This window comes from Mustela nigripes, chromosome 3, assembly GCF_022355385.1.
Source record: "Mustela nigripes isolate SB6536 chromosome 3, MUSNIG.SB6536, whole genome shotgun sequence".
NCBI classification, from domain to species: domain Eukaryota; kingdom Metazoa; phylum Chordata; class Mammalia; order Carnivora; family Mustelidae; genus Mustela; species Mustela nigripes.
In genome coordinates, this window is record NC_081559.1 from 85766078 (window position 1) to 85793256 (window position 27179).

A 27179-nucleotide genomic window follows, 5' to 3' on the forward strand; every position below is an offset into this window, starting at 1 on the left:
ATTTATTTACCTGATGGAGAGTGAGCTAGAGAACAAAAGTTGGGGGAGAGGCGGAGGGAGAGAAAGAAGCAGACCCTCTGCTGAGCAGGGAGCCCAGTGAGGGCTCCATCCCAGGACTGGAGGATCATGACCTAAGCCAAAGGCAGATACTTAACTGACTGAGACACCCATTATGCATCATCTTTAATTCAAACTAATGTTCAGAAACCTGATTCATTCCTTAGTGTTCGCCAAACTTCCTTTAATTATGTAGAATACTGCCTGTGCCTATAGTTTTAGGATTGCAGGGTTTTTTACTCTGCATTTGATACCCGATTGTATTTTAGTACCTAGAGATTACATTGAGGTTAGGATGAATTTGCTACACCTGATTTTAATGAAAAGTTTTTAAAAAATAACTTTTTGTTAGGATCTGCTTATCTCTGTTTTCCCCACCTCCTGACCCCATATGATACTTGATTATAGTGTGATACTTTGAGGATATTTATTTAGCAAAATGTATTTTTACTATATATTCACCCTTATTTACTATATATTCACCCTCGTTAGGGGAATTGACGGTGACATGTGTTTCAAAGTAGAAATTTTTTTATGCTTATTTTTTTACTGTTTAATGAGATTTCAGGTATATTTTAACAACTTGGGGTTTCCCTGATGAATCATTAAAATAAGTGAGTGGGTTGGAAGGTAATGCTAACTTTTCTCAGTACTGCCCTGTTTTACCCTGCTGGGTTATTCATTGCTTTTAAAATAGAACCTGGTGTGTTGGAGTTGGTGGGTGGAGGTGCCGAAGGGAAGGGGTCAGTTAGAAAATACCAGGTAAACCTCTGATGACCTATTGGGAAGTCCTACTCAAATTTTATTTTCCCCAACTTAGAGCAGTTAGTGTTTAAGTTCACTGGTTTTGTTGTTGTCGTTGTTTTGTTTTGTTTGCTCTGCCAAACTTAACTTTTAAAATATTGCATATAGGCAAATAGAAAATATATTTTCAGCGATTGAAGATTAAGGTATCAAGCCCTGTGTGGATTAGCCTGTGGAATCAATTTCTCATGTGTGTAGGATTAAAACCGTTAAAACCATCATCACTGAAACCATACCTTCCTACAGCTAATAGCAATAAGGTGTCTGTGGAATAAATTAATACAACAATTCCTCTGATTTAAAATTATTACCTGGTATTTGGTTGGAAAATTATTTGAATATTATAAGTAACTGAATTGACATCATATACGAGGACTAATTACAGGTTTCTAATGTGACTTAGGTTTAGTTTTTTAAAAAATTCACATGATCTATTTATACTTACCCCATCTTTTTCAATAAGTCAATGGCATATTGCAGATTTCCTTTATACTGTTTTTAAAAAAAAAAACCTACAACAGCAGTTCTGTTAGAGGAGGTAGACCAAAATGTAGTTCACCTTGAAGATGGCTCAGGGAATAAAGAAATTAGGTCAAGCTTAAAATAAATGCAGGTACAGTGACGAAAAGTTTTAATAAAAATTTAAAAATATTCACAGCCTTGGTTTCAGGCTACTTTTGTTCTTGGTGATCTTATCAGTGCATTATTAGTTTTTAATTGAGATGACACTAATGGCACTTTTTCCATTTTGGTCAAAATGTTTATGTGAAATATTTTTGTGCTTTTTCCCTTTGTGTCCTCTTTTAATTGTAAATATAAAGTTTTGGAAAGGCAGCCAGTTCTTAAATCATTTGACCTCTCGTGATCTTAAGTAGAATTTGAAGTGGTTTAAAATTCCTGTGTCATAGCTATCATTTTGACTCATTTATATTGCCAATTTAATGTTTAGCATTTAACCATGTATCATTAAATCATAGTATTGATAATGAATTAAACTTTCATAAAGCTTTAATAGTATAGTAGATTCTCATTCATTTGCTGTCACTGGGGAATAAAATATGCTGAAGAAATGAGTTTTTTTTTTAATTGAAGCTTACTGGGTTAAGCAGAAAAACTTAAAAGTTGATAAAATTTTATCTGACACACTTTGTATGCTCTTTCTGGGAGCAAGAATGGATTGGCCATTAACTTTTTTTTAACTTTTTTTTTAATGTCATAAAACATTAACATTCTAGTGTTCTGCAGAAGGACATGGGCTTTCTGATTCGTATTTGTTGCCTCTAATAAGAAAGTTTTTTGTTTTTTGTTTTTTTTTCTTTGAAATAAGTGCCACACCCCTCATTGATATACTTACTCAGTGATTACCCTAGGCATGCACTGAAGACCTTTGGCTAGGCTCACCTACCATCCATCTTCTGGCAAACACCTAGCCACAGCCTCGGGCTGTAAAGAAGACCTCTTCCTTGCTTAGAAGTAAGCATTCTCCGTGTTCAGAACTGCTGTTCAAGCGCTCACTCCCTAGCAGCCATTGATAGTGGTCCCTGATGTCTGTATTCACCCATGCTCCTGAGCATCTGTGGTGTCAAAGTGACCACCTGCCGTCTTCTGGGATTATTGCTAAAATGAGCAACCGGCACACTCCCTTTATCTTTTAGCAAATTTTAGCATAACAGCAAAAATCCTTTTTAACAAAGTGTTGTGTTTTTTTTTTTAACTTGATACTTGTTTGTTTCAAGCAGTGTTTTCTAAAAACTCAAGCACAATAAGAATATTTGCACTGTTCTTTAATGTGCTATAATGACATTTGGTTTGAATTTTATATTTAAAAATCAGCTTCCTCTCTTTTGCTTGCACCTAATGGGAATCATCTGTCTTCCAGGTTGCGCTTGAAGAAGACTATAGGGAAGAATCCATTTTCTTCTTGCCACAAAAGTTGCAATAGAAGTAAGTAGGGAAACTGCCAGGTTATGTCCGTCTCCACAAAACAAGCAGAACAAATTTCCATGAATCAAAGCCACTAAGTATAGTTTTCAGAGATGGTAGGACATAGTTACTCTCCCTAGGAAAATACCAAAAACGCAGGCACACCCATTGGCCACTAGAAAAATGCTCAAGTAAATGCTAGTTCAAACCTGTACATTTCACTCTTCTTACTGAGCTATTAAAGGGGTGGAAATCTACTATAGCTATAATCTTTTTTTCCCCTTTTCTATTTTTCGACCTCCCACATGCTTGGTGTTCAGTTCTGCTTACTGAATGTCTTGAATCTACAGCAGCACCTACACATACGGCCTCCACATTGGCTTATGGTTTGCAGATAACTCATGATTCAGATCCATAAGAAACATCTGTAAATACATGGCATGATATGTGCTCTAGATTAATCATTTAAAAGGGCAAAGGAATGAAGAATCAGAAAGCTTTTTTCCCCTTCTAATATTGGTGTTGCTTTTTTTGAGGTTATATGAATGAAATATTCTTTAGAGTGGTTTAGAGCACATCCTATCACTTCAGGAAATAGCTCAGGTCATTTTTACAACAACCTTTTAAGGATATATAAGGCATATACACCTTGTCATGATTAGATCAGAGGAAATAAACCAAGATAGAGACAACTGTGATGTGATCTTGTAAGCAAACTGTTAACTGCTTTTAGTCTGTCTTGAAACCTTTGATATAACTTTCAAAATTGCCTTATGTTGGTCTCTCAGTTGACTTTCTAAAAGTTTCCATTATTTGAAGGATTACAGGCTACCATTTTGTGAAACTGATCTTATTGAACCTTGTGTTTATTAGTGGTGGTCTTTAACTGGCTTGAAAAAAGCCAAGCCAGTGCATAGCTAAGCCCCTAAGCTCACTTCTTTCCAGATACCTGTGAGGCTCTCAAATTCTTATTTGAAATGCAAACTGCTAATAAGGAATGGGTAAAACCCACCACACTTCCCACCAGTTCTTGGTTGAGAGGGGGCCGTGACTGAAAATTACTGATTTTAAAATGCAGGAGGATACAAATATATCCTTTTCCCTTATGTAAGGTGGTTTATACTGAAAATGGGAGGGCAAAATATCATACTACTGTGTTAGTTATTAGGCTTCAGTTTTATCTTCACAACACACCTCTGAGGTTAGTATTGTTACCCTCATTTTACAGAAGGCGAGACTCAAGTCCTACAAAGTTAGGTAACTTGTCCAAGATTACACAGCGAGGAAGTGACACTGTTGAGCCTCAGACTTCTATCTCCCTGACCCTAGAGTTCATGCCTTTCCCAGCTGAGGAACACTGCTTCTTGTTTTGTAGAGAAATGAAATATATACTTATATATATTTTTTTCTTTAAAAATGCTCATTGGAGGGGCGCCTCTGTGGCTCAGTGCGTTAAAGCCTCTGCCTTCGGCTCAGTTCGTGATCCCAGGGTCCTGGGATCGAGCCCTATATCGGGCTCTCTGCTCAGGGGGGAGGCTGCTTCCCTCCCTCTCTCTGCCTGCCTCACTGCCTACTTGTGATCTCTGTCAAATAAATAAATAAAATCTTAAAAAAACATATAAAAATGCTCTTTGGAAATTCAGACATCAAGAACTAAACTTTTTTCATTCCAGCCATATCTTTGAGAACCATTTGGAACTTTCTCCTTTGAAATGCAATTTAAATAGGCATTGGTTTGAACAAGGTGAAATGCAGTTTTACTAGTAAAAAGCATCATTGAGGGGCATCTGGGTGGCTCAGTTGGTCAAGTGTCCAACTCTTGGTTTCAGCTTAGGTTATGATCTTAGGGTCATGAGATCGAGCCTCACATTGGGCTTTGCGCTCAGCATGAGTCTGCTTGAGATTGTCTACCTCTCCCTCTCCATCTGCTCCTACCCTGGCTTGCACTCTGTCTCTCTCTAAAATAAATAAAATCTTTTTTAAAAAAGCATCATTGAGTTGTTGATACTAATAATTTTGTGGAACAGCATTATTAAGAAGAACAATATGCTGTTTAATGAGGTATTTACTTGAGTCATAAAGGAAAATTCAGACATCTGGAATATTTTTTAAACAATGTAGTATTTATGTACAGAGTGATGTTTCTTCCTTCTTACAGGAAATAACGTGTAATTTGAAATGTATATGGATTTTTTTTACATTCACACATACATTTTTATTTCACTGAGCACATTAACAAAAGTCATATTATTAAACCAAAAAATTGCTTATATAGCTAACTCGCTGAGATGAAAAATTTACCATGTCTTTATTTTTTTTTTTTAAGACTTTATTTATTTATTTGAGAGAGAGAGAGTGAGAACATGAGAAGAGAGGAGGGGGAACTGGGTTGGGCAGAGGGAGAGGGAGAAGCAGATTTCCTGCTGAGCAAGGGGCCCGATGAGGGACTCAATCCTAGGACCGTGAGATTATGACCTGAGCCAAAAGGAGTTGCCCCACCAACTGAGCCACCCAGCACCCTAACATGTCTTAAATAAAACATTACTTTATCTCTCTTAATGGGATTGTTGTTTAAAGAAAGGTTGTAGAAACCTTGCTGGCTCATAGGCATATATAGCTTTATCCCCCTTTTTGGGTTTTCCTTTGCAGGTGGGAAATTGGTGATAATGGGGAGGTGGTCAGGGTATGTGCAGTGTCTCAAGAAATTGTATCCTAAGATTTTTAACATTAGAGGTTTGAGATTTAAATATGAATGTGCTTTCTTTCTACATATGGAGTCTCTGGGGGCAGGGATAGCTGGTGAATTTAAAGATGAATGAATGTCACACTTAGAGAATCAGAGAATTCTAAACTGGATAGGGTCTTACAAACAAAGGGCTCTTGGAGTGGAAGTCTTAGGAGATAGTTCAGTGACTGTCTGAGAGTAGTAGAGCTCCAGGCCAAGCCACTCCCTGGTTACTGAGTCTGGGTCCCAGCCATTCCAGCCAGGAAGTGAATGATCACAGCAGGGGAGGGTTTTAAACTTCCTGGGGCTGGAGAAAAAAACCTGAGTCATTGTGGAAGTAATCTTAGGCAAGAAGAAAACAAATTCGAAAAATAAGCGTCCTTTATTTCCTCTTGTTAACACAAATGATGGAAAAATGCTGATTACAAAAATATAAACCCTAAGTGTTGGTACTTTAAAAAAAAAAGTGGGATGTAGCATATTTTTAAAAAATTAAGCGTCTGTAAATTATTTGCTTTCTGAGTGTAATATTTTAAGTTATTTTAGAAAGTCTTGATGCACACACGTATATATACATATGTTGGAAAAATATTGTTTTGCTTATAATTTAGAATCTGCGAAGGCTTGAAAGGGCCCATGAGTCTTCTCATCATTGAGGCGTTCTATGGAGGGTCCCATAAACAGCTGGTGGATCTGCTCCAAGAAGAGTTGGAAGACTGTGTCCTTTATACCCTGCCTGCAAAGAAATGGCATTGGAGAGCACGGACGTCGGCTTTATACTTCTCCCAGAATGTTCCCGTCAGTGAGCAGTACAGGTAATTGGAGCTCGGGCTGCACCTGCAGCCTGTTTTTACTGTACGTGTTGCTTCTGTTGGCATCTATGAGATTTTCGCCAGCCGTGGCATTGGTCAGTATGGCTACAATAGACTCAGCAGAGCAGGAGAGTTCATTTACACTCTGAGGACAGCTGGCTGGTAGAACAGTGGTCCCTTTAGAACCTAAAAGCCTTCTCTCATCTGTCTTGTGATGGTATCACATGCATGTGTGTGGGTGTGGATGACATTTTTGGCCTCAGAGGAGAGTTGATTTGGGGCACGTTTTTTGTTGGTGTTGTTCCATAACCTCCAGTGTCTCTTGTAGTGAGTGTGCTGTTTTTGGTTAATTTATTGTGTCTGCTCTGCACCAGGAGCTAAGGCTGAAAAGGCAGATGTGACCACGGTTTGTGCCCTTAAAGCTTTAAAGACTATTGAGGTAGAGATGGACTTGCAGGTGCAAAGTGAGCGTGAAAAATGGAAGAATTAATTTTGACTGTGACAAAGTGGAGGTGGCTTTCTAGAGCTGGTCAACCTTTGTTTAGTCTTCAGGGATGAATAGATTTGGGGCACATAGGAGTCAGTTCTGAATTCTAATCAGTTAGGAAGTGGGAACTAGGGGTACCCAGTAGAGATTCTTTTGGGACTAGAAAGATGAATGAGAAATAGTGATGACGTTCGATGGGGAACAAGTAGAGTACTGAACATCCTGATCTTTTTATTCTCTGTTGGTATAAACTGTCTTGTGTCTCCTGCTTGGTAAACTGTGGGAGGTTATCCTCCAGTGTCATATAGATCTTCTCTTCTTTCCATTCTGGGGCCCTTCCGTGTAGAACGGCATTGGTGTAAGCAGCACTATTAATAATGGATAGGGAAGACAGATTGTTGGAGACAGGGCACGTTGTGGGCTGCCGTGCTCACCATGCCTTCAGCAGTTGCATCTATCTGTTGCTGCTTGTAAGGTGGAACAGTCACAAGGGAGACAGTAGCTTGGGATTTAAATGTAGGTTACTGTTCTTCAGAGTAATAAGGGGGATTCAGAGAATAGCCCATTTCATGTATGAAAACCATGCATCATGTCTGAACATTCGGATGATCAGGTGGAATAGCAGTGAGCACTCGGGTCACTTTGCTTGGGATTATAAAGGTAAAATTCTGTTTGGGGGCATATTAAGAATTTATTTTTCTAATCAAAAGTGTATTTTCCCTTCCATAATTTAATGTTTTATATTCTGATATCACTAAGTGAATATGGTTGATGGATAGTATTAGAAATTTCAATGAGTATATCAATATAAAAGTTCTAAGGGCAATGATAAGACTGTTGCTATGTTATAATATGACTGTTTATAGTTGCTTTCACAACTCTTTTAATTGTGTATCATGGCACCAAATGTATTGTCTTACTTAGGGTCAAGTGATCCCGTTGACTCTATGACATGTTTTCATTTAACGTTATTTGATATAATGCATTTCTACAATGATTTGAACATTGAAATGAGCCGTTTCTCTATCTGCTGTTAGATTTCATTTTGATAAGGCAGTTTTTCAGCATGAAATTGTTGTGTCACAAACGTATGTGTGTGGAGAGCATGTGTGCAAACCCTCCTGTGCAATGGCTTCTCCACTGCTCGTGAGGCCCAAAGCAATGAGGATCAACATCACAGCGTTTGCTGAAGCAGTCTTCCTGGGGAGGTGGATTGCTGTAAGATTGTGCTGTAAAGGTTTACTCTCTGATAGTCACAACCTACAAGGCCCAGCAGTGGTATGTAAGATCTTTCAAGGTCGGTCATCTAAGCTGTGCAGATTAATCTAATCAGACTTCACTAAAAGATATACCTCACCAGTTGAACCAGAGTTATATTTGACCAGTGATAACTTATCTACTCTTTTGTAATACTTTTGGAAAAGTAGCAACAGCTTGAAAACTTACAGAGTTAAAAAAATATGCTCACTCAACCCCACATTGAAGTGTAAGAAAAGTCTTTTGCTATACCAGATAAATCTGACCTCCGTGGAGACTTCTAAAGATATGAGGAGTTTTTGCCTCTTAGATAGTTAACTCTCTTTGTACACTTGGGAGATGAAATCATCACAATTCAGAAAGCACCAGTATTACATACAATGCAAAATTACTCGGAACAGGTAGGGACTGTGTCTGATGAAAGAGACCATGAACATAGGTAAACACATTATTTTTCTCAGCTTCTGTACATACAGTCATTATTGTCTTGAGCTTCTTATGCAGAAAATATTTTATTACTAACAGAATAAATGCTTCAGCCTAATTACTTAGTCCGATTCTGCTTTATTTTGATAGCTAGAAGAATACATCATGGGTCACATTTGGAGCTATTTAATTTTATCATAGATTACAAAAGCTCCACGGGTTATTTTTCCCAAAAGTAGTTGGTAATGATTGTTCCTGAGGTTATATTAAAATTTCCCCTTCTGGAAACCACAAAATGCAGAAAAATGTCTCGAGGATGGGCCTTAAATTTCATATTCTGAAATGTATGAGTCATTTGTCCCAGGATTAGCATTTTGACTTTCTTAGTTATACCTACCTAGAGTAGGCATCAAAGATATTTCACTCATTTTTTTTCTTTACTGAGCTGAGACAATCACTGTTACTTAAAATCATTTTTTTTCTCTCTCAGCAGCTTGCAATTATATTTTTCATTCCATCCGAGGTACTGTAGCAGATTCTGATCATTGGCCACTTAACAGCCTTTCTTCCTTGTTAACAGAATCACACTTGTCTTTGGAGTGGCTAAGTACCCAGCCCCTGGGAGTGAAGCATGATTGACCTGAGTTGGTCATTATGATCCAGATCTCTGCCTAATTTTCCCAGCTTTCCTTGCAGTTAGTGCTGGTTAGTGACTAGGTTTTGGCAAATTAGACTTAAGTGGATGACTTCTGGGGGTTCTTCCAACAAAGTTTGTTTTGTTTTTAGTTGTGAAAGGAGGAAGCCATTTTCCTTTCCTGCATTTGACAGTGGTTGTGATGTCCACAACCATGACATGACAGCATGAGGACAAATTACCTGGGCTGCCAAAAATGGCTGATGGAAGGCTGGAAAGAGCCTGGATTTGACTTCTATTTTGGGCAATAGAGCTACCTAGTCACCTGAAAACCTCTCATCTCTAGGAATGATTCATAAAGTGTAACAATTTTCCTTTTTTTTTTTTTAAGATTTTATTTATTTATTGGACACAGAGAGAGATCACAAGTAGTCAGAGAGGCAGGCAGAGAGAGAGGAGGAAGCAGGCTCCCTGCTGAGCAGAGAGCCAGGTGCGGGGCTTGATCCCAGAACCCTGGGATCATGACCTGAGCCGAAGGCAGAGGCTTAACCCACTGAGTCACCCAGGCACCCCAACAACTTTCCTTTTAAGTCTATAGCTAAGCAAAGTAAGAGAGGATCTGAAGAAGGATCTGGAAATTAGAGTGGTAGCTGGCGTTGAAGCTCTGGCTGCCTATTTTCATAAAGGGGACCGGTTAACTTAGGTGACATTCTGAAATGAAATATCATACAGCTTTGACCTGAATTAGGAAGATTTCTGTGTGCTCTCATGGGAACCTCTCCAAGACATTTTCAGTGACAGAAACTAAGGTGCTAGACAATGTTATTGGTATCGAGAAAGGAGGTGATGAGAACAGCAATGGAAGAGTGCAGAGAACAGTGGTTTGAAGTTCAGCATGGCAGAGGAGGTCAGTGCCCACCCGTATCCCTCCGACCTTCTCTTTCACAGCACCCTGGCCAGCTCTCCGTGTCCGCGTGTGCAGCTCTTTGAGGGAGCAGCTGCTCTGCCCTGCTCGCAGCGGGCTGTGAGCAGCCCTCCACCAATGATCTTCGCCCCTTGGATGAAATCATTCTGGTGTGTGTGCAGGAGAGGAATCATTAGCAAAGGTTCCTTAAAAACCCTGTAAGTCAGAAAATGTGCAAGCGTAATTCTAAATAACTCCTGGGTCAAAGGAGAAATCACAGCAGATAATAAAAAATAGGACTGAATCATAATGAGCATATTGTATATCACAATGCAGGTTGTATCTAAATTGACCGTCACAGCCACATCATCTTTAATAAATTTATTTTTATTATTTTTTTACTTATGGTATACAGGCCGTCTAAAGCTTGTGACCCTGAGTAAGGACCCTCTTACTTGAATCTAGGAGTAGTATTGGGAAGGAAGGAGTAAAAAGAGTGAAAAATAGTGAAGTGAAAGCAAATGAAAGTGGAGATGAAGAAACTAAGAGTTACTTTGAGATAATAAAATGGATAAACACAGGCATGATTTTTTTTTTTTAAATTTTGTTTATTTATTTGACAGACAGAGATCACAAGCAGGCAGAGAGGCAGGCAGAGAGAGAGAGAGGAAGAAGCAGGCTTACTGCTGAGCAGAGAGCCCGATGTGGGGCTAGATCTCAGGACCCTGGGATCATGACCTGAGTTGAAGGCAGAGGCTTTAACCCACTGAGCCACCCAGGTGCCCCCAGGCATGATTTTTTTAAGGCACAAATAATTTTTGGAATTATGTAGCCGTAGACCTGTGGATATGGCACAGATCAATAAAAAGGGGAAATGCTCTTAATAGTTTTATGTCAATAGAGATGAAACCTTAGACAAAAGAGCGAATTTCTTAGAGAAACATAACTTACAAAACCTCACTTAAAATGAAACAGAGGGGTGCCTGGGTGGCTCAGCAGTTAAGCATCTGCCTTTGGCTCAGGTCATGATTCCAGGGTCCTGGGATCAAGTCTCCCACAGGGATCCTTGCTCAGCAGGGATCCTGCTTCTCTCTCTGCCTGCTCTGCCTGCCACTCCCCTTGCTGCTTTCTCTCTGTCAAACAAAATAAAATGAAACAACCTTTAAAAAAAGTGAAGCTGAAAGCCTGAATGGAATTAATAGTGATTAAAGATCATGCATTAGCTAAAAATTTACCTACTACAAGACTGAGGCTGGGTGTCTAAGCAGGGTTGGTTCACTGCACTGGGGTCTCCTTGCCTCTTTCAAAACCTGTGTTACATGAGATTGAGTCCCTGGTGTTCTGGGTTTTCTGTTTCTTGTACCCACACAAGTCTTAACTGTTAGTAAATGCTGATTATCGTTATGATACCTTTTACTTCCCTACCCAGCCCCCCTTCTCTCCCCCAACCTCCTCCCTCCCGCTTTTTTTTTTAATGACCAAAGAGGGGCAAGGAAAGCAAGTAGTTGGATAGGAGTTAAATTGAAGGACAGTTCAGTTGGATCAAGCAACGCCTACAGTGAAATTAGAGCTTATGGTGATATGAGACTGACGCGCTGCCTACTGCGCTAAGGAGGCACCTGAGCTTATGGTGATATGTGGCTGTTGATAATTCTGTTTGATTTCCCATAGTCTTGAATGGTTTCGTGATTGTGGCCTTTCACTAAGCAGGTTCTCTTTCAAGGAATGTGTGAATTTTTTTTCCTTCTTAAATTCCCTGTGAAACATTGAATGTCACTTTCTTTGGGAAAATTAACATTTTTAGCTGATATGAATTACCTATGCATGTTTGTTGTTTGTAGCTAGCCCTTGTGAATAAAGGTATGGCTAAACTAGTGGGTACAGGTGAATTAATACAGAAGGTGGTGGTTTCTGAAACAGTTCTTTCGTAGATTAGTAATATAAATTTTTCTTTACTTGATAGTTATGTCGTGTTTTGAATAGTTACCTTTTGTGAAAAACACAACTTTCTGAATAACATATTAATATTTTAATCATAAAAGTTCTTTTATTAAAAGATGCATTTCTGAATAATTTAGTATTATTTTCATTATGAGAATGCCTTTTTATTAGTGTCTGACATATTTGGGAGTATAAAAGTAAATGACGACTTAATAAGAATTTGTAGGTAAGTGGGTTTACAGATAAGTTTTGTGTAGATAGGGCAGTCATTCGACATTTTTGTAGTAACCAGAGCAGGATTTCATGGGGGTAAGTGATAGTAATAATAGCTAACATATTGAACACTTACCATGTGGTAGATATTCTACAATCCTGGAAGCTCGATATGGTTTTTCTGGTTTTACGGAAGAGGAAACTGAGGCTTAGAAAGTGAAGATATTTGCAATGGGTTACCCAGCCAGTGGTGGGTATGTGGTTGGAGTTCAAGTCTGGGTACCTACAGAGGCCATACAATGTTCTTTATAAGCCCATGCTCTTAATCACTATGCTATCTTAATTCCCTGCCCACTCAGAATAAACTAGTGAAGGGGATTAAGCCTAAGTACCTCTTGATTAAAAATATATGACTGAATTTTAATATTAGAAGTGGGTGTGTGCTTATTCTGATCTTGAGCAGGATTATAGCTCCTGAATCTTGTTGGAGACGGGAGGTTGGAAACCTGGAGGCTTTCTAGGTCTGGGACTCTTTGATGTTCTCATTTTTCCTCAGGGCATTTGCTCTTTAGTTTTTGGCCATAGAAATTATAAGTCATTTGAATTTTCTTCTTTTGAAATCCAAATAAAAAAGACAAACGATGGATGCTATATAAAAATCACAGGGTATGTTCATGAATACAAGCCTAACTTTCTCTAGGATGTTCACCTTCAGTCCTACATTATCCTTAAATGGGTCTACCCTGAAGTTCTCTACTTGGTTTATGAACTTGATAGAGGCAGCATTCCAGTACTGACTAGCTCACTTCCTGTATAGCATTACCAGTTGTATATACTTGGGGTTTGGATGATGTTCCTACACCAGGTAAATAATACTGTCAGTAGGTACAATGTAGCATCCCATAATCTCAGCAATATGGGACTGTTCTGTTTATGAGAATTGGCTTCGACCTTCCCCACCACTGTTGCCCACTTCACCGGTTTCCTATAATAGGCTGCCTAATGGCGGGATTTTCTTTTGGGTTGTTTTCCTATCAGCCTTGCTCTCCTCTCTAGACAGTGCACACCAGAACTTTCCAGAATTTGCATAGCGCTTAGAGCTTCATCTACAATATTTCCTCTCAATGAAATATCTTCTGCATGAGAGTAGCCTGTAGTTTAGCCATCTGGACTTTATGTTGAAAACATAGTTGACCACTACACTACAGAGAGAGAATGATCCCGCAAACCAAAGAACTACTCGTTCAGTCAGTCTCTGTCTCTCTGCCTCTGGATGCTTCTTTTTCCTCTCACTCTCTTCTCTCTCTCCTTCATATCCACACACACATGTGCACACACACAATGACCACTGTTAATTACTCTAGCGACTTCTTCACTGCAAAACTGGAAATTAACCCTGTTACTGAGCTTCCTGAAGTTTGGTTCTCATGCTACATCTTTTTCTACTTTTCTTGATATTCCTTTGTCCGTGCTCTTGGGAAGTAAAATATTCCAGTGTCAGGAAAAAAAAAATTTTTTTTCCTGTTGTGGAGTTTGTTAGTTACTCTCACCACAAGCTGCTAATTCAGAAGTGTTTGTGTTGGTAGTAGCATGCCTTGTGAAGCCACTGGTTCTAAGGAGTTAGGCGTGGCAGGGCAACTTCAAGGGCAGAGTGGATTTTTCACATCTCTTCTAGCTTATTAAAAAAAAAATCACACGTAAGAGTTTGTAACCCCCAAGTAAAGGTATATATACATATATGACATTATTTCGAAGAGACTCTGCATCTAAAAGATTGTTAAGGGTAAATCTCCCATACACTTACCCTTTGAAATTTGACAGCTCTATTTTAAAATATAAACTGAATATTATTATTACACTTTACAGAGGAGAGAAAAATCATTATTTTTAAGGAATGAAATGGAAAAGGCAGAAAATCTCCAACACCCCCAGATGGGTACAAGAGGTACTATTGTGTAAAGGAGCTCTGGCTGTAGGGTTAGGGCCTTCATAATTTTGCTTTTGGAAGCAATGTGCTTATTTCACAGTCCGAACTGTGAGTCTGATCTTAGAGTGCTTCTAATCTAGTTATTTTTAGGTCTTGAGTGTCTTCATTAGGGTTTATCTCCACGGCATGTAAAAAGCCATTAGGAAATGAAAGGCATTTTTGTTGTATTTCCATCCCAACATTTTTTTGAATTTATTTATATTTGAGAAAGTTCTGCTGTTACTAAAGTCTTAGTCAATGACAAGATGTTCTGCCTATGGCGCTGTCTAGGGTGTGCACAGGTATTGGTCTCAGACTTACTGTGTTTGGAGCCTATAGAGCTATGATACGGATACTCTGCTACCCTTCTTCAAAGTCTCCCCTCTTAAGGAAGCTTTCACGTTTGCCTCTTCCCTTGAGATCCAGTGTGGCTTCCTAGCTGCCTTTGGACACGTTGTCCTATCCATTGAATGACTAATTTTTGTCCAACTGTCCTTTGTTTATGGTCTTCTGTGGTTCACTCACATGACGGACCTGCTGGTCTCCTGACCAGCCAGCCTACAGAGAGACACTGTACGCAGAAGGCAGGAACTGAATCAGGCGTTGTGCTCACAAGACCATTCATGTCCCATTCATCTTTATATCTTCCTAAACAGAATCCTATATTCTGCTGAGTTTCTTCCTGTAAACAGTCTCTCCTATATTCCTATATGTTCACTGTCTCATGCTGGTAATAAAAATGTAACACTCCCCCATTTTAAGAGAAGTTCCAAGTGACCAAATATATGAAATGGAGAGGACTAGGCGTGGGGTGGTTTTGCCAGAAACCCCCCAGACTAATTATCTTTTGGCTCTTTTCCAAGTTGGTTTCCAGTTTTTCTTTTTTCCCATCAACATTGATTAAGGGCTTTTGCATTAGAGACAGTAACACTAACACTGGCAATGTCAAACCAAACGTGGCAAATTTGGACATGGTAAACATTTAGTAAACTCTGTTGACCGAAAGGATGCTTAGTCCTTTATCCACTTGCTAACACTCAGAGCCTTGAGGAAATGATCCCTGATTGAAAACCATCAGTGACTTTGTACTGTGTATGTAAAAATCCAGATTACACATGGTGTCTGCTGGGCCCTGCCCATCTCTGCAACTTTCTCTCCACCCCGGTCATCTCATTGTTCTGCTCTAGTAGTGATGGGGGGCCTGGTTCACTGGCTCTGAAACCTCAAGGTCTTTCCTGCCTCAGGTTTTCTCAATATTTGTTGGTTTCTTAGCTGGCCACACTACTTCATGCCACCTCCCTAGACCCTCTGCTTATTTTTCCCTCTCTTTAAAGCCTGAGCTAACATTTCACCTGCTCTGAGAGGCCCTCCTTGACTACCATATCAAAACCAAGCCCTCGTGTTTCTGTGTTCTTTTTCTTTCCTCTGTGATTATTATTATAGTTATTATTATTATATATTTATTTATATAAATATATAAAATATATAAACATTTATATAAATTATATTATAATATATAAAAGATATACATATTAGGTATATAATATAACATATTATATATAGATAATATAAATATATAAATATAAACATTTATATAAATGATATAATATTTATACATCATTATAATACAATGATTATTATTATAATAATCATGATTATTTTGTTTGTTTGATTTTTTTTCCCCTTTTTCTTTATGCCACAGGTTTTAGGATGATTTGTGGCATATTTGTCTTCTTTACCCAGGGCCTAGCATGCTGCCTTGTAGATAGCTGTTATTGAGTCAATATGGTTGAATGAATGATTCTATACCTGTGTGTTTGAAAACACAAACAAAATATGGCTGTAATTGACTTTGCTAAACTGCTAATTTTTTCCTGCTTTGGGCACTCCTCCTTTCCTGTGTTTCGGGTTATCACCTCTTCTACACAGAACCGCTTAGAGACATTTAAGGGCCTATGTGCCTCAGTTTTATTTTATTTATAAAATAAGGAATTCCATACATTTTTACTCACTTACTTTTATGGGTTATATTAATCATATGGTGAAATTAGTCATTGTCCATTATGTAAATTTTGATAAAAGAAAATATAATTTTCTGGAATTTCCCCTGTATGAAAGTGTTTCTAGGAAAAAAAAATATTTTTCAGTTCAGGAAACTTTATAGAATCTAGAGTATACCTGTGATATTTTGTGAAATTTCACATGATTGTATTTTAAGGCTTTTTAATTTTAGCTGTGGCCACCCATGAACAGTGTGGCCTTTTAATTTATAGTGTGGAAACTATGGGATAAATGAGAGATTAGAATTTGGCCCAAAGATATATTTTGCTTGGCCACTGCAATTACTTAAGCAGTTTTAAGTTTTTAATACTTTTAGACAGATAGACATTCTTTGTATTGGTCACAATAGCATAACTAGTTGCCATTGTTTTATTCTAATGTGCTTCTCAAGTTTATGTTACTTAGCTGATCTGTTTAGGTCATTGTGTTTGTAGCTTCTGGCTTAGAACTTGTCCGAGAATGAATCTTTAAATGCTCTTTAAAAAAGCACATACATATGTATATGTATGTGTTTTTTTATATATATATTTAAATGTACATATACATAAAAGAATTTACTAAGAGAATATGAATCATTTGTTTGGAAGAAATGACATATTATACGACAGAAACCAACAGTCCTGGGTTTTAATCTCAGCTCTGACATAAATTAGTTGTTTAGCCTTGGAAAAGTCATTTTTTAACATTATAATCTTATTTTTTTTTTCACTTGTAACTGAAAGTTTGGCTTAATTTTTTGAGTTCCATGATGTCATTAAAAAGGGATTAAAGTCAAGATCAAGATTCAAGAAATTTTGGGTCGCCTGGGTGGCTTAATTGGTTAAGCATCTGCCTTTGGCTCAGGTCATGATCTTGGGATCAAGCCCCACATTGGGCTCTCTGCTCAGCACGGTCTGCTTGTCCCTCTCCCCCTCTTCCTCCCCACCACTTGTGCTTTCTTTCTCTCTCAATTTCTCTCTGTCTCTCAAATAAATAAATAAAATCTTTAAAAAACAGAGAGATTCAAGAAATTTTCACACAAAAGACAAATTCAAGGGTGCCTAGGTGGCTCAATTGGTTGGGTGTCTGCTCTTGGTTTTGGCTTAGGTCATGGTCTCTGGGTCCTGGAATGGAGCCCCATGTGGGGGTCTGTGCTTAGCATGGAATCTGCTTAGGATTCTCTCTCTCTGTCTCTGTCTCTCTGTCTGCTTCTCAGCACCGTGAACCCTCTGCACACACTCACACTCTCTCGCCCAAATAATAAATAAATAAATTTCTAAGAAAAAAGAAAGACTAATTTGTAGTCTCTCTCATTCAGCTTTGTTATGAACCACAGCTTCATTTAATACAGGATTTATTTCATCTTATTTGTGTATCTCCTTGAATTTTCAACTTTTATCTTTAGAGACTTTTGGGGAATAATTCTTTCCAGTAGTGCTTCTGTCTTTGGAGTCGCTCTGTCTGATGTGACTTATTATTAGTTTGGAACTCCTGTTCCAGCCTCAGCATTTTATGATTGTTTGCCTTTTCATGCTACTGTCTGTCTCGACAGGTCGTGGACACTAAACACTGGACCCATACACTGAACACTGTAGAACTGACACAGAATAGTTAGTACTGCAGTAAGGGCAGCAGTCACCATGGAAAGACAGAGGAAGGGGTTTATTTCTCATTCAGCAAATTCTGAGGTACAACTAAGAGGATGTTATAGATTTTGATAGATGGAGATGAAATATAAAAGTGCTATAGGAGAAGGAAGCATTGTGTACAAAGGTACTAATGCAGGGAAAGTTGGAAAATGTAATCTCCAAAATCTTGGTTTAGTATGAACATGTTCTGAGGTAGGAGGAGTTATGGAACGTCAGTTTGGGATGATAAGGCAGATTTTGTCTAATTTGTGTATACCTGTGAATTCATGGGTAATAATAATTTGAGAAGCTGATACTTTAGACTATGAGTATCTTTATTTATTGCAGAACTTTATTCATTGCACATAATAGAACTTTATTTATTGCATATGATAGAAACCCAATTCAAAATCACTTAAACATAAAGGAAGATGTATTTGGGCCACCATATAACTGAAATTTCCAGAGTGGTTGACTCTAGGCACTGCTGGATCCAGTAGTCAGTGATATCATTAGACATTTTTATCTTCTTGTCTCTGCTTTCGTCTGGTTTGACTGTATTCTGGAGCAGCCTCTCTCCATATGGATCTCCCCCAGAGCTAAGTTTATATTGTACCAGTTTAGTTACCCTTTTTGAAAGAGAGTACCTCTCTCAGCAATTCTAACTAAAGTCCCAGATTGACTGAAATGACTTTCTTAAAAAAAAAAAAAAAAAAATCACGTGATCTCTGAGCTGTGAATTTGGCAAGAGGCCCTTAATATTGTGATTGGCCAAAATGGGGTCAACCCAATTCAAACCATATGAATTGAGTACCAGAGAGCAAAAGGGAAATTATATTGCTGTTATTTGAAGAGGGATAAACAATGCTTTGTAGGCAAAAACATGGTGAGTTCTACAGTCATACATGGGAATGAGGTAAGGTAAGCTGCGCAGAGAACAATTATAATAGCATGGTAGTAATGGAGACCATGGATGAGGGTAGAAATGGTCAATGGATCCTAAAATCTAATGGAGAAATAGTTTCTGAAGAAGAACAATGATAATAGGAATGGAAAGTAGCCAAGGACCTAGCAATATGAATGAAATTTGTTTTGAAATGGATAAAGGGATTAAGAGGTCAAAACTTCCAGTTATGAAATAAATAAGTCACAGGAATGAAAAGTACAGCATAGGGAATTTAGTCAATAATAATGTAATAGACTTACTGCCGTGAACATCTTATAATGTATCTAATCACTGAGATACTATGTTGTACACCTGAAACTAATATTATATGTCAACTATACTTTAATTGAAAATTTAAAAAATTAAAGAATTTGTGTTGTTTTGTTTGTTTCATTTCATTTCATTGTTAGAAAATTTGTCTAGGCTCTGAACTGAAGTTTATCTTTGTCTTGTCCGTGAGAAAAGAACTTGAGATACAAATTAATTTAGTCTAAGAGATCATAGTTAAACTACTTTGGTGGTTATAATTATTTTTAAAATAGCTTTGCGAATTGTAAATCATTCCTATTAGCCCATTAAATTGGATCAGTCAGTTTATTTTGGCAGCATTTTAAGTTACTCCATGTACTTAAAAATAGCAAAACTTCCTTTTCTTTAAAAATGTAATGTAATACTGCTCTTTTTCTATTAAAATTAAATACTATGTATATATAATGCATAGACATATACATATATGTGCATGTGTGTGTATATCTCATATAGTCACAAATAATCAGGAAATGATTGATTACCTGGTATCAACTTTTCAAAGTTATCTCCCCTCTCTCCCCCACTAGAATCAGATATTAAGTGCTTCCTTAGCATTCTTAGATTATACTAGATCTCAGAATGAAAATGAATGAGTAAATTGTGGTTGTTCTCCTACTTAGTATCCAGTTCAGAAAAGCCAGCCTCTTTTTCAGTGGTCTGAACTGGTAACACATGCATTTGAAGAATATATCCTGTGTGCCAGTCACAAATAATAAAAATGTGAATAAGGCAGTATGCTTTAGGAACTAAATTTCATCTCTTGGCTATAGTTCTGTTTCTTTTCACTCCTTCTTTCAGGTTTTTATTTATTTTTTTAGTAGTATTTGGACAATGTTCACTTGAGTCAACTTTTCTAAAGCAGTCATAAACTAAAATGTTTCTAGGGAAATCCCCCACACTTAGTAACCTATCTTTTAGTATAGTAGTAGATATGAACTATAGGGGATTTTTAGCCCACAGTTTCTCTGTGTATCCAAGATTGAGATATTTATTTATTTGTAATACAAATTGTTTTGATGGGCTCCAAGATTTTCAGAAAATGTAAGTGGGGGAAGAATGTGAGCTAGTTTTTGTCACTTTTCCCCCTTTCATCATAAGCTTTTAAATACAGTGAAAAAAAATTTCATGAATTCTGATTATATTAAAGACATTTATTATTTATGTGTCTCTGTGTGTGTGTAGCATTTTTATTTTGGGTTTTTCATTCAGATGTAGTGATTCTTAGCTTTCATTTTGTAACCTTGCCGAGTTTCTTCAATTTTCTCAAAGGGAATTTGTAACTTTTTCAAACAGAAAAACATCAACTCACTTTTATTGAGAAAAATGTTTTTCTATACATAACATTTTATAAGAGGATTGTTGCCAAGAAACCAAGCAGTAGCTTAGTGCCATTGCTGTGAAGGTTTAGGAGTCCTTGACACTTGGCAATTGGTAGAAATGAAGAGACTGTAACTCGGGAGTTCATAAGGAGCGATTAGTAGAGCTATGTAATCATTTTAATAGAAGTATTCTTATTTTTGCCAGGTGTCCAAAGATATTTAATGATAGTCCTATTTTATTTGCACTGTTTTTTTTTTTTTTTAAGATTTTATTTATTTATTTGACAGAGAGAGATCACAGTAGGAGAGAGGAAGGGAAGAGATCACAGAGAGAGAGGAAGGGAAGCAGGCCCCCCGCCGAGCAGAGAGCCTGATGTGGGACTCGATCCCAGGACCCTGAGATCATGACCTGAGCTGAAGGCAGCGGCTTAACCCACTGAGCCACCGAGGCGCCCCTGCACTATTTTTTGAAAACTATAAGAAAACCAAGGGAAACAGAGGTTCAGAATTGAGGTCATGTTTGCTCTGAAATTTGAGTAATGTTTATTAGGTAAGTAGCGTTTATGTAAGTAATTATTTTCGTTGTCTGATTTTGGTATTTAGAAATGGGAGAACAAAGATGTCACATACATAGGCATCTACACAAGAAGTAGGAATAGTGGCAGTTTTAGAATCGAGCTACCTGGAAAACATTTGTGCTTTGGAAACCTGATCTTAATACTTGTATTTTTTCAATCACTTTTATTTTAGATAAAATGCTGGCAGATGGTAGTGATCCACTTGAGCAGTGCTGAGTTTTCTTTATTTTTTTCCCCTGGAAAAAAGCTTCCAGAAAACTTTTGTTTTTTTAATATGTGCAGCATGCATATGTTTTACATGTATTAACCATTATTAAAAATGCAGTTTGTAATTAGATGTCTGAAGCTGAGAGGAGCTGTGGTGAAGACCAGCCTTTTAGAAAATTACTGAAAAAGGAAGTTTTAAAGAAAAGGCTCTTCATTTTTGCTGTTGCATCCTCTAGCATTTCCAGCCCCCAGAAACTAAGGAATTTACATTATCGATGTTTCTCAGCTATTTCATTTTAGGATGTCACTGGATAATGTCATTTTTGATGAGAAACCCTTAAGTTATTGATGATGTCAAAACTTGGAGAATTCAGATATTTACATTCTATTATTACCTCTTCTGTATTATAGCAAAGAAGTTAACACTTCTGTTACTTAAGGATTTAAGTTTTTGGTGGATCTAAATAGTTATAAACTTGATGTCTCAGATGTTAGGAAAATTGTAGGTAATCTCTAAAGTAATACATTGTATTCTGTTTTTTTTTCTTTTCTTTTCTTTTTTTTTTTTTTTAACTTTTTAAAATGTAGGGGGCGACGGGGAAATCCCTTCTCTCCAAGTTTATCTACGTGAGTCACCTGAAATATTCCTTCTAATAGAGTATAATGACAAGGTGCCATTTGAATCAGTATTTCCATATTTGCAATTTAGAATATTTAGTCTGTACTTGTCAACCTTTATCTACATTTCTGTTTTACTTTTCATTTTGTCATTCAATATTTTTTCAGCTGATAAGCACACCTAACCAAGAGGGACTTCTGGTTTTTATTGACATGGACTGTCCATTGTTCTCCCACTTATTTTACCTTACTGACTGCTGTGGTGTTTGCAGCTCCAAACTACAGATTAGGCACATGTATATTGACTCATTCTGACACAAATATTAGGCCACAATGTGAATTCCTTAAATGTTTGGGCATTCCTAGGAACATATGATGGGTTTTCATTTTCTCTTTTGTACCCATTTAGACAGTATTACAGAGTAGCTCTGAAAGAGGGAAAGAGAACTGAACTAGAAGTCGGGGGAGTCAACTTCAAGACCTAGTTCAGTTGCTCACTTGCATAAGGGCAAATCACTCATTGTCTATCTTCATCTACAAAATGATGACAGTTACAAATAATATTCTTCCTGTTTATCTTTAAGATTTGTTATGAGGATCAAATGAGATAATGTTTTAAGAATATCATGTTAACTCAAGAGTAAGATATTATTGTAAAGTTTGAACAGTTTTAGGTAGAATTTGTACTGTTCTTCTGTGTGTCTGATTTTCTCTGAGTATTTTTTTTTTTTTTTAGTTATTCAATCTCTAGACTTTAGTTTGTCTGATTTAAAATATATGTAAAGAGAGATGACAAATTTATCTGTTTTAAAATATAAGTAAAGAGAGATGACATAATTTTTTTTTTTTAAGATTTTATTTATTTGTCAGAGAGCGAGACAGAGAGAGCATAAGCAGGGGGAGAAACAAACTCCCTGCAGAGCAGGGAGCCTGATGTGGGACTGGACCCCAGGACCCTGGGATCATGATCTGAGCTGAAGGCAAACGCTTAATGGACTGAGCCACCTAGGTATCCCAAATTAATTTTTTTCTCCCCCCCAAATTAGTTCTTTAATAGAAACATAATGTTTGAAGAGTATCTGGCCCAAAGCCACAGTATGCTGCTACATTTGTTCTTCCATCAGATGGTATATAGTGAGAGAGTAGGAAGAAATTGTAGAGGAAGTATTTTTTGTAGATTTTTAGCCTCCAGTTTTTGCAATTCTGGTATCAATTTTGAGGTATAGCTAAATAACAACAATCAATGAAATATTTTAGTGGGTAGTGATAATTAAAGTAGAGTCAGATTTATATTTTTGTAATTGGAAAAGTGAGTTAATAATTCACTATTTCTTCATTTTCTTCAACTAACATTTGTGTAATGACTCCTATTCTATAAGGCATTTTGTTAGGTACTTGATTTGAATGTATATTGAAAGAATGCTTGTTTATGAAAAAGGCAGAATGGAAGGTTGTTCAGTTGCATCCTTACTGAGTAATGACTAAAGTGTTCTTAAAGAGAAAACAAGGTATAATGTTGTCTCCTGGATCTAGAGTTGTGATAACCCTTGGTGCTTTCTTATGGAACAGTGGCATTTCCTATCCCAGTGATAAAATGATTGTGACTTTCTAACACAAAGTAGTTATTTCACATATATGGCTTCATCTATTTGTTTAAACCCCAAGGAAAAGAATTATGTGAATATCGGAACATGCAGAATTTTTACATTAGTTTTAATAAAAAATAACAGCTGAACATCATAACTGCCGAAAATTTAGATAAGTGGACATAGATGTTCTAATATTTTTCTTGAAGTTGATATGAATGTTAGGAAACATAATAAAAACTTCTTTTCTTTTTCTCAATAGAAATGGCCATTTTAGGTCAGCTGTGTCACTGGCTACCATATTAGCAGAGATCATTTAGTTTGAAAATATCTTTAAAACTTAAATATGTCAAAAGCTTTTTATTAATAGATAACATTTTTGAGACCTCATGAATATTAGTTTTGTATTTTTTTTCCTGCAAAAATAAGCTTTCCCTCTTATTTCTTTCAAACATCTCTGAACGCATTTTTAACCTTGAGAATTGGGGATGAAGGTAATAGGTGCTTCAGGAGAATCGGAGAAGCATTTGACTGGCCTGTTGCACAGAGTGACATCTAGCCTACTCATTCAACCCACTTTTTTAAGGCATTCTATTTAAATTGCTGCTTATACCTCATAAAGGAGTAAAACTCAGATCAACACTCCCAACTACTCTCAAGCCTGCTTTTCAGTTCCTTCCTTCTGGATCCTTCGAAATCCTCTTTCCACCCATTTTTTTTTTTTTTTTTTTTTGGCCTTTCACTTCCAACATTTCATCAGAGCAGCTCACTAAATAACAAACAATTCTGAATAGCTATTAATAATGCTTTAGATTTTGACACTGCTAGACAGTATCACCAATTCCATTTTACTTGGACACTGTTAAGAATGGTGTGGAAACGGCCAGTCTGTGAATGGGTGAGTGGGAAAAGAGAAAAATCTATAAAGTAACAGATAATTAACTCATGGGTTTTTGAACAAGTGAAATTCAAAAGCAAATATCCAAAGTATATTTTAGGGTTACTTTGGTGTCTTATGATATTTAATATTGCCCTTTCCTTGAACTTTTAGAAACAAATATCATCATAAATTTGGGCAGGAAATCATTTGTTACTATTTCTGAGTTCCCTGAGGGCAGAGGCTTTGTCTTTTTCACAACTATTCCCAAGATCTAATTCTTAGTGTTCAGTGAATATTTGTTGGATTAATGAATAAATAATGAAGATACTAAGGAATGTTGATAAAACTTATAAGGCCTATACTTTTTGCTATGTGCAGTGTTTCAGTCATATTTACTTACAGTTAAGAGATACACAGAAGGACAAGGCTAGCTGATTTTACTATTTAGCAGATGATTTACATATTTTACAAATTTATACGCTCCCTATTTTCTTTTCTTCTCTGTTTTCTTATTCTACCCATACCCTGTGTATGGTTCCTGCTCAATACTTTTTTTAAATGTTTGCATGTATATTATGCTTTACTTTTGTATAATTACAGATCTCTTCTTATGTAATTAACTTTCCAGCACAGTGAATAAAATATCTACTTTAGTGGTTTTCACTTTTCTGTTTTGGATTTTTTTTCAAGTAGCAGAAGATAGGAGTTTAATGAGTTTAAAGCACATCAGGTAGAACTTGAAGTGATAAACAGGAGCTACAAGATGGAAATGCTGAGACTTTTCTTTCTCTATGGTGCGATGGCAATATATACAAAATGGTTACCAGTTGTTAGTTTACTGGCAGAAAAACTTTCGAGAGTACAAATGCACTGAGAGAAGTTGGTTTCGTGAGACATGAACTCTCTATGAGGTATTAAATTCCGGACTCTTTTAGAAGTGTGCAGATTATGATGAAGGAAGAGAACAGTAGAGGAATAATAACAACTTATGATCCCTGGAGGTTCACCTATTGGCATTGATACCCGTTTACACGGTCTGCTTTGTAGGAAGAGTATATCACTGTATCTTTTCAGAGAGTATTGCGTGACCTTTGTAGCCCTTTTGAGAATTTTCTACCATGCCATATTAGGATACCCTCACAATTCATCCCTTGTTTTTCATTTATTTACTGTGTTCCTTCACATCACTGAAAACTTTGTCATTGTCTGTGTCTTGGAAATGTCATCAATTTGACCATCCTCTTGTCCCTTCCTCTCTATTAATATTTTTTCTTACCAAAGAAAGGCCTAAATTGCTTACATTTCAATTCAATATACTGTATATCTATCTTTTTTTGCTTTTATAATCATCTGTTTACCACCATTTAATAGATAAGGAAACTGAGGCCAAAAGGTTTAAGTATATTCCAAACACTAAGCAACTAAGTGGTAGAAATGAGATCCAGCCTAGTCCTCTGTGACTCAGTAGCTCAAGTCCATAACTGCTACTCGCCATCACTTCTCTGACAGGTCTTGTGCTGGTAGCCTTTGCTGCCTTCCCCTGATTAGAACCATTACCTCTTGGTATACAACTCAGGTTCTTAGTCATATATACATAACCATGAATTCCTCTCTTCTGTAGAGGATACACTTTCAACATAGGGCAAGATACCATGGAATGCCTTCTCTTCCAATTTAACTTTCCCTCATAAATTTCTCTTCATCTGTTTCTAGTACCTTGGATTCTACTTCATCTATTCTACTTCACCACTATTCTACTTCACCATCCTGCTGTCACCACATCCCCAGTTTGAATTAGACACCAGTCAGCATGCTTCTTCTGACATCGTGGCACTAAAGAAGATGGTCTTAAGCAACCATGTGTTGGATATGACCCGGTCCTCATAGCTACAGCTGATTGCGGATGAGATGGCTTGTTACCCAGAAACAGCCACATCACAGCTAAGCATGTAAGCTGTGACATGGTCTTCTGAGAAAAAAATCACTTAAGCCAGTTGGATTCTTTTCTTGGGGATTTGAATGAAGAAATATAGATAAACTGGGTCAGTCAGGGGTAGGATTTGTAGGCTAAGGCTCCTGAGGTGGGACCTGGAGGGACCCTAATGGGTCATATGCCAACTGAAGTTGTAAGAGAGAAGAAACTATCAGGAAGCAAAAATAGATAAGGGAAAACAAAACAGGTGCCAAGAGGGAGGAGATGCCATGAGAAAGATAGCCTGTATCCTGTGTGAAGGAGGTGTACAGAGAACAGCTGGTCCCCAGACCTCCTCTAGACGCTTCCTAGTTCTTGTCTCAGTTCACTGTATTTGAGATAACTTCTGCCCCTGTTTCTTGGTCTTCAGAAAGCCTGGCATCCAGTGACTTACTGAATTATTTCAGCTAAGATGAAGTCTCTGGAATGCATACTTTCTAGGTATGATTCTACCCACGTTATGTTTAGTCTGTTATAAAAGGTGCATTCTGATTTCCTTTGCTTCAGCCATCCCCCTAGCAGTTTTCATGAGGAATAGTACCTTGGGATCGCCTTAATTCAATTATCAAAAGATTTCAGTCACTGCTAGTTATTTTTCTAACAAATAAATTCTTACTCATGTCATTAAAGAATGACCACCCGGTCCTTTCCTTGGGAGGGTTCTATCCATCTTAAGTATATTCTTTATTTTGTTCAAGATAACTTGCTTACCATTGGCATACTATGTTTCCTATGATTGACGGGAATGGATGAATGGCCACCTTAGAGAATAATTTAAATGCATACACAAATAGAGGGAATAGATGATGATATTTTTAACCCTTTAACAATTACGCATGAATGCCTAAATCTTGTTCTATTTAAACTCTGCCTAGTCCTTTCCCGATGCAGAGTATATTGAAGTAGATTGCATACATTTCATTTGTAGCTCTATGTATTTCACTGGG

At 37.2% G+C, this 27179-nt stretch overlaps 1 protein-coding gene across 18 annotated transcripts in view; it reads left to right on the top strand.

Annotated features, from left to right (window-relative positions):
• Nucleotides 1–27179, top strand: part of GTDC1 (glycosyltransferase like domain containing 1) — a 422749-nt gene that overhangs the window by 120198 nt on the left and 275372 nt on the right. For 14 of the 18 annotated variants that reach the window (XR_009403155.1, XR_009403157.1, XR_009403156.1 and 11 more), the window contains 2 exons: nucleotides 2741–2805; nucleotides 6121–6324. Coding sequence is in view for 6 of the 18 variants with exons in the window: in XM_059394349.1 (XP_059250332.1) it covers nucleotides 6146–6324 (179 nt within the window). In the remaining 12 variants the exon portion in view is untranslated. Of the gene's footprint in view, nucleotides 1–2740; nucleotides 2806–6120; nucleotides 6325–20679; nucleotides 20942–27179 lie in introns of those variants that run through there. The other 4 variants (XR_009403159.1, XR_009403161.1, XR_009403162.1 and 1 more) reach the window with 2 other exon arrangements.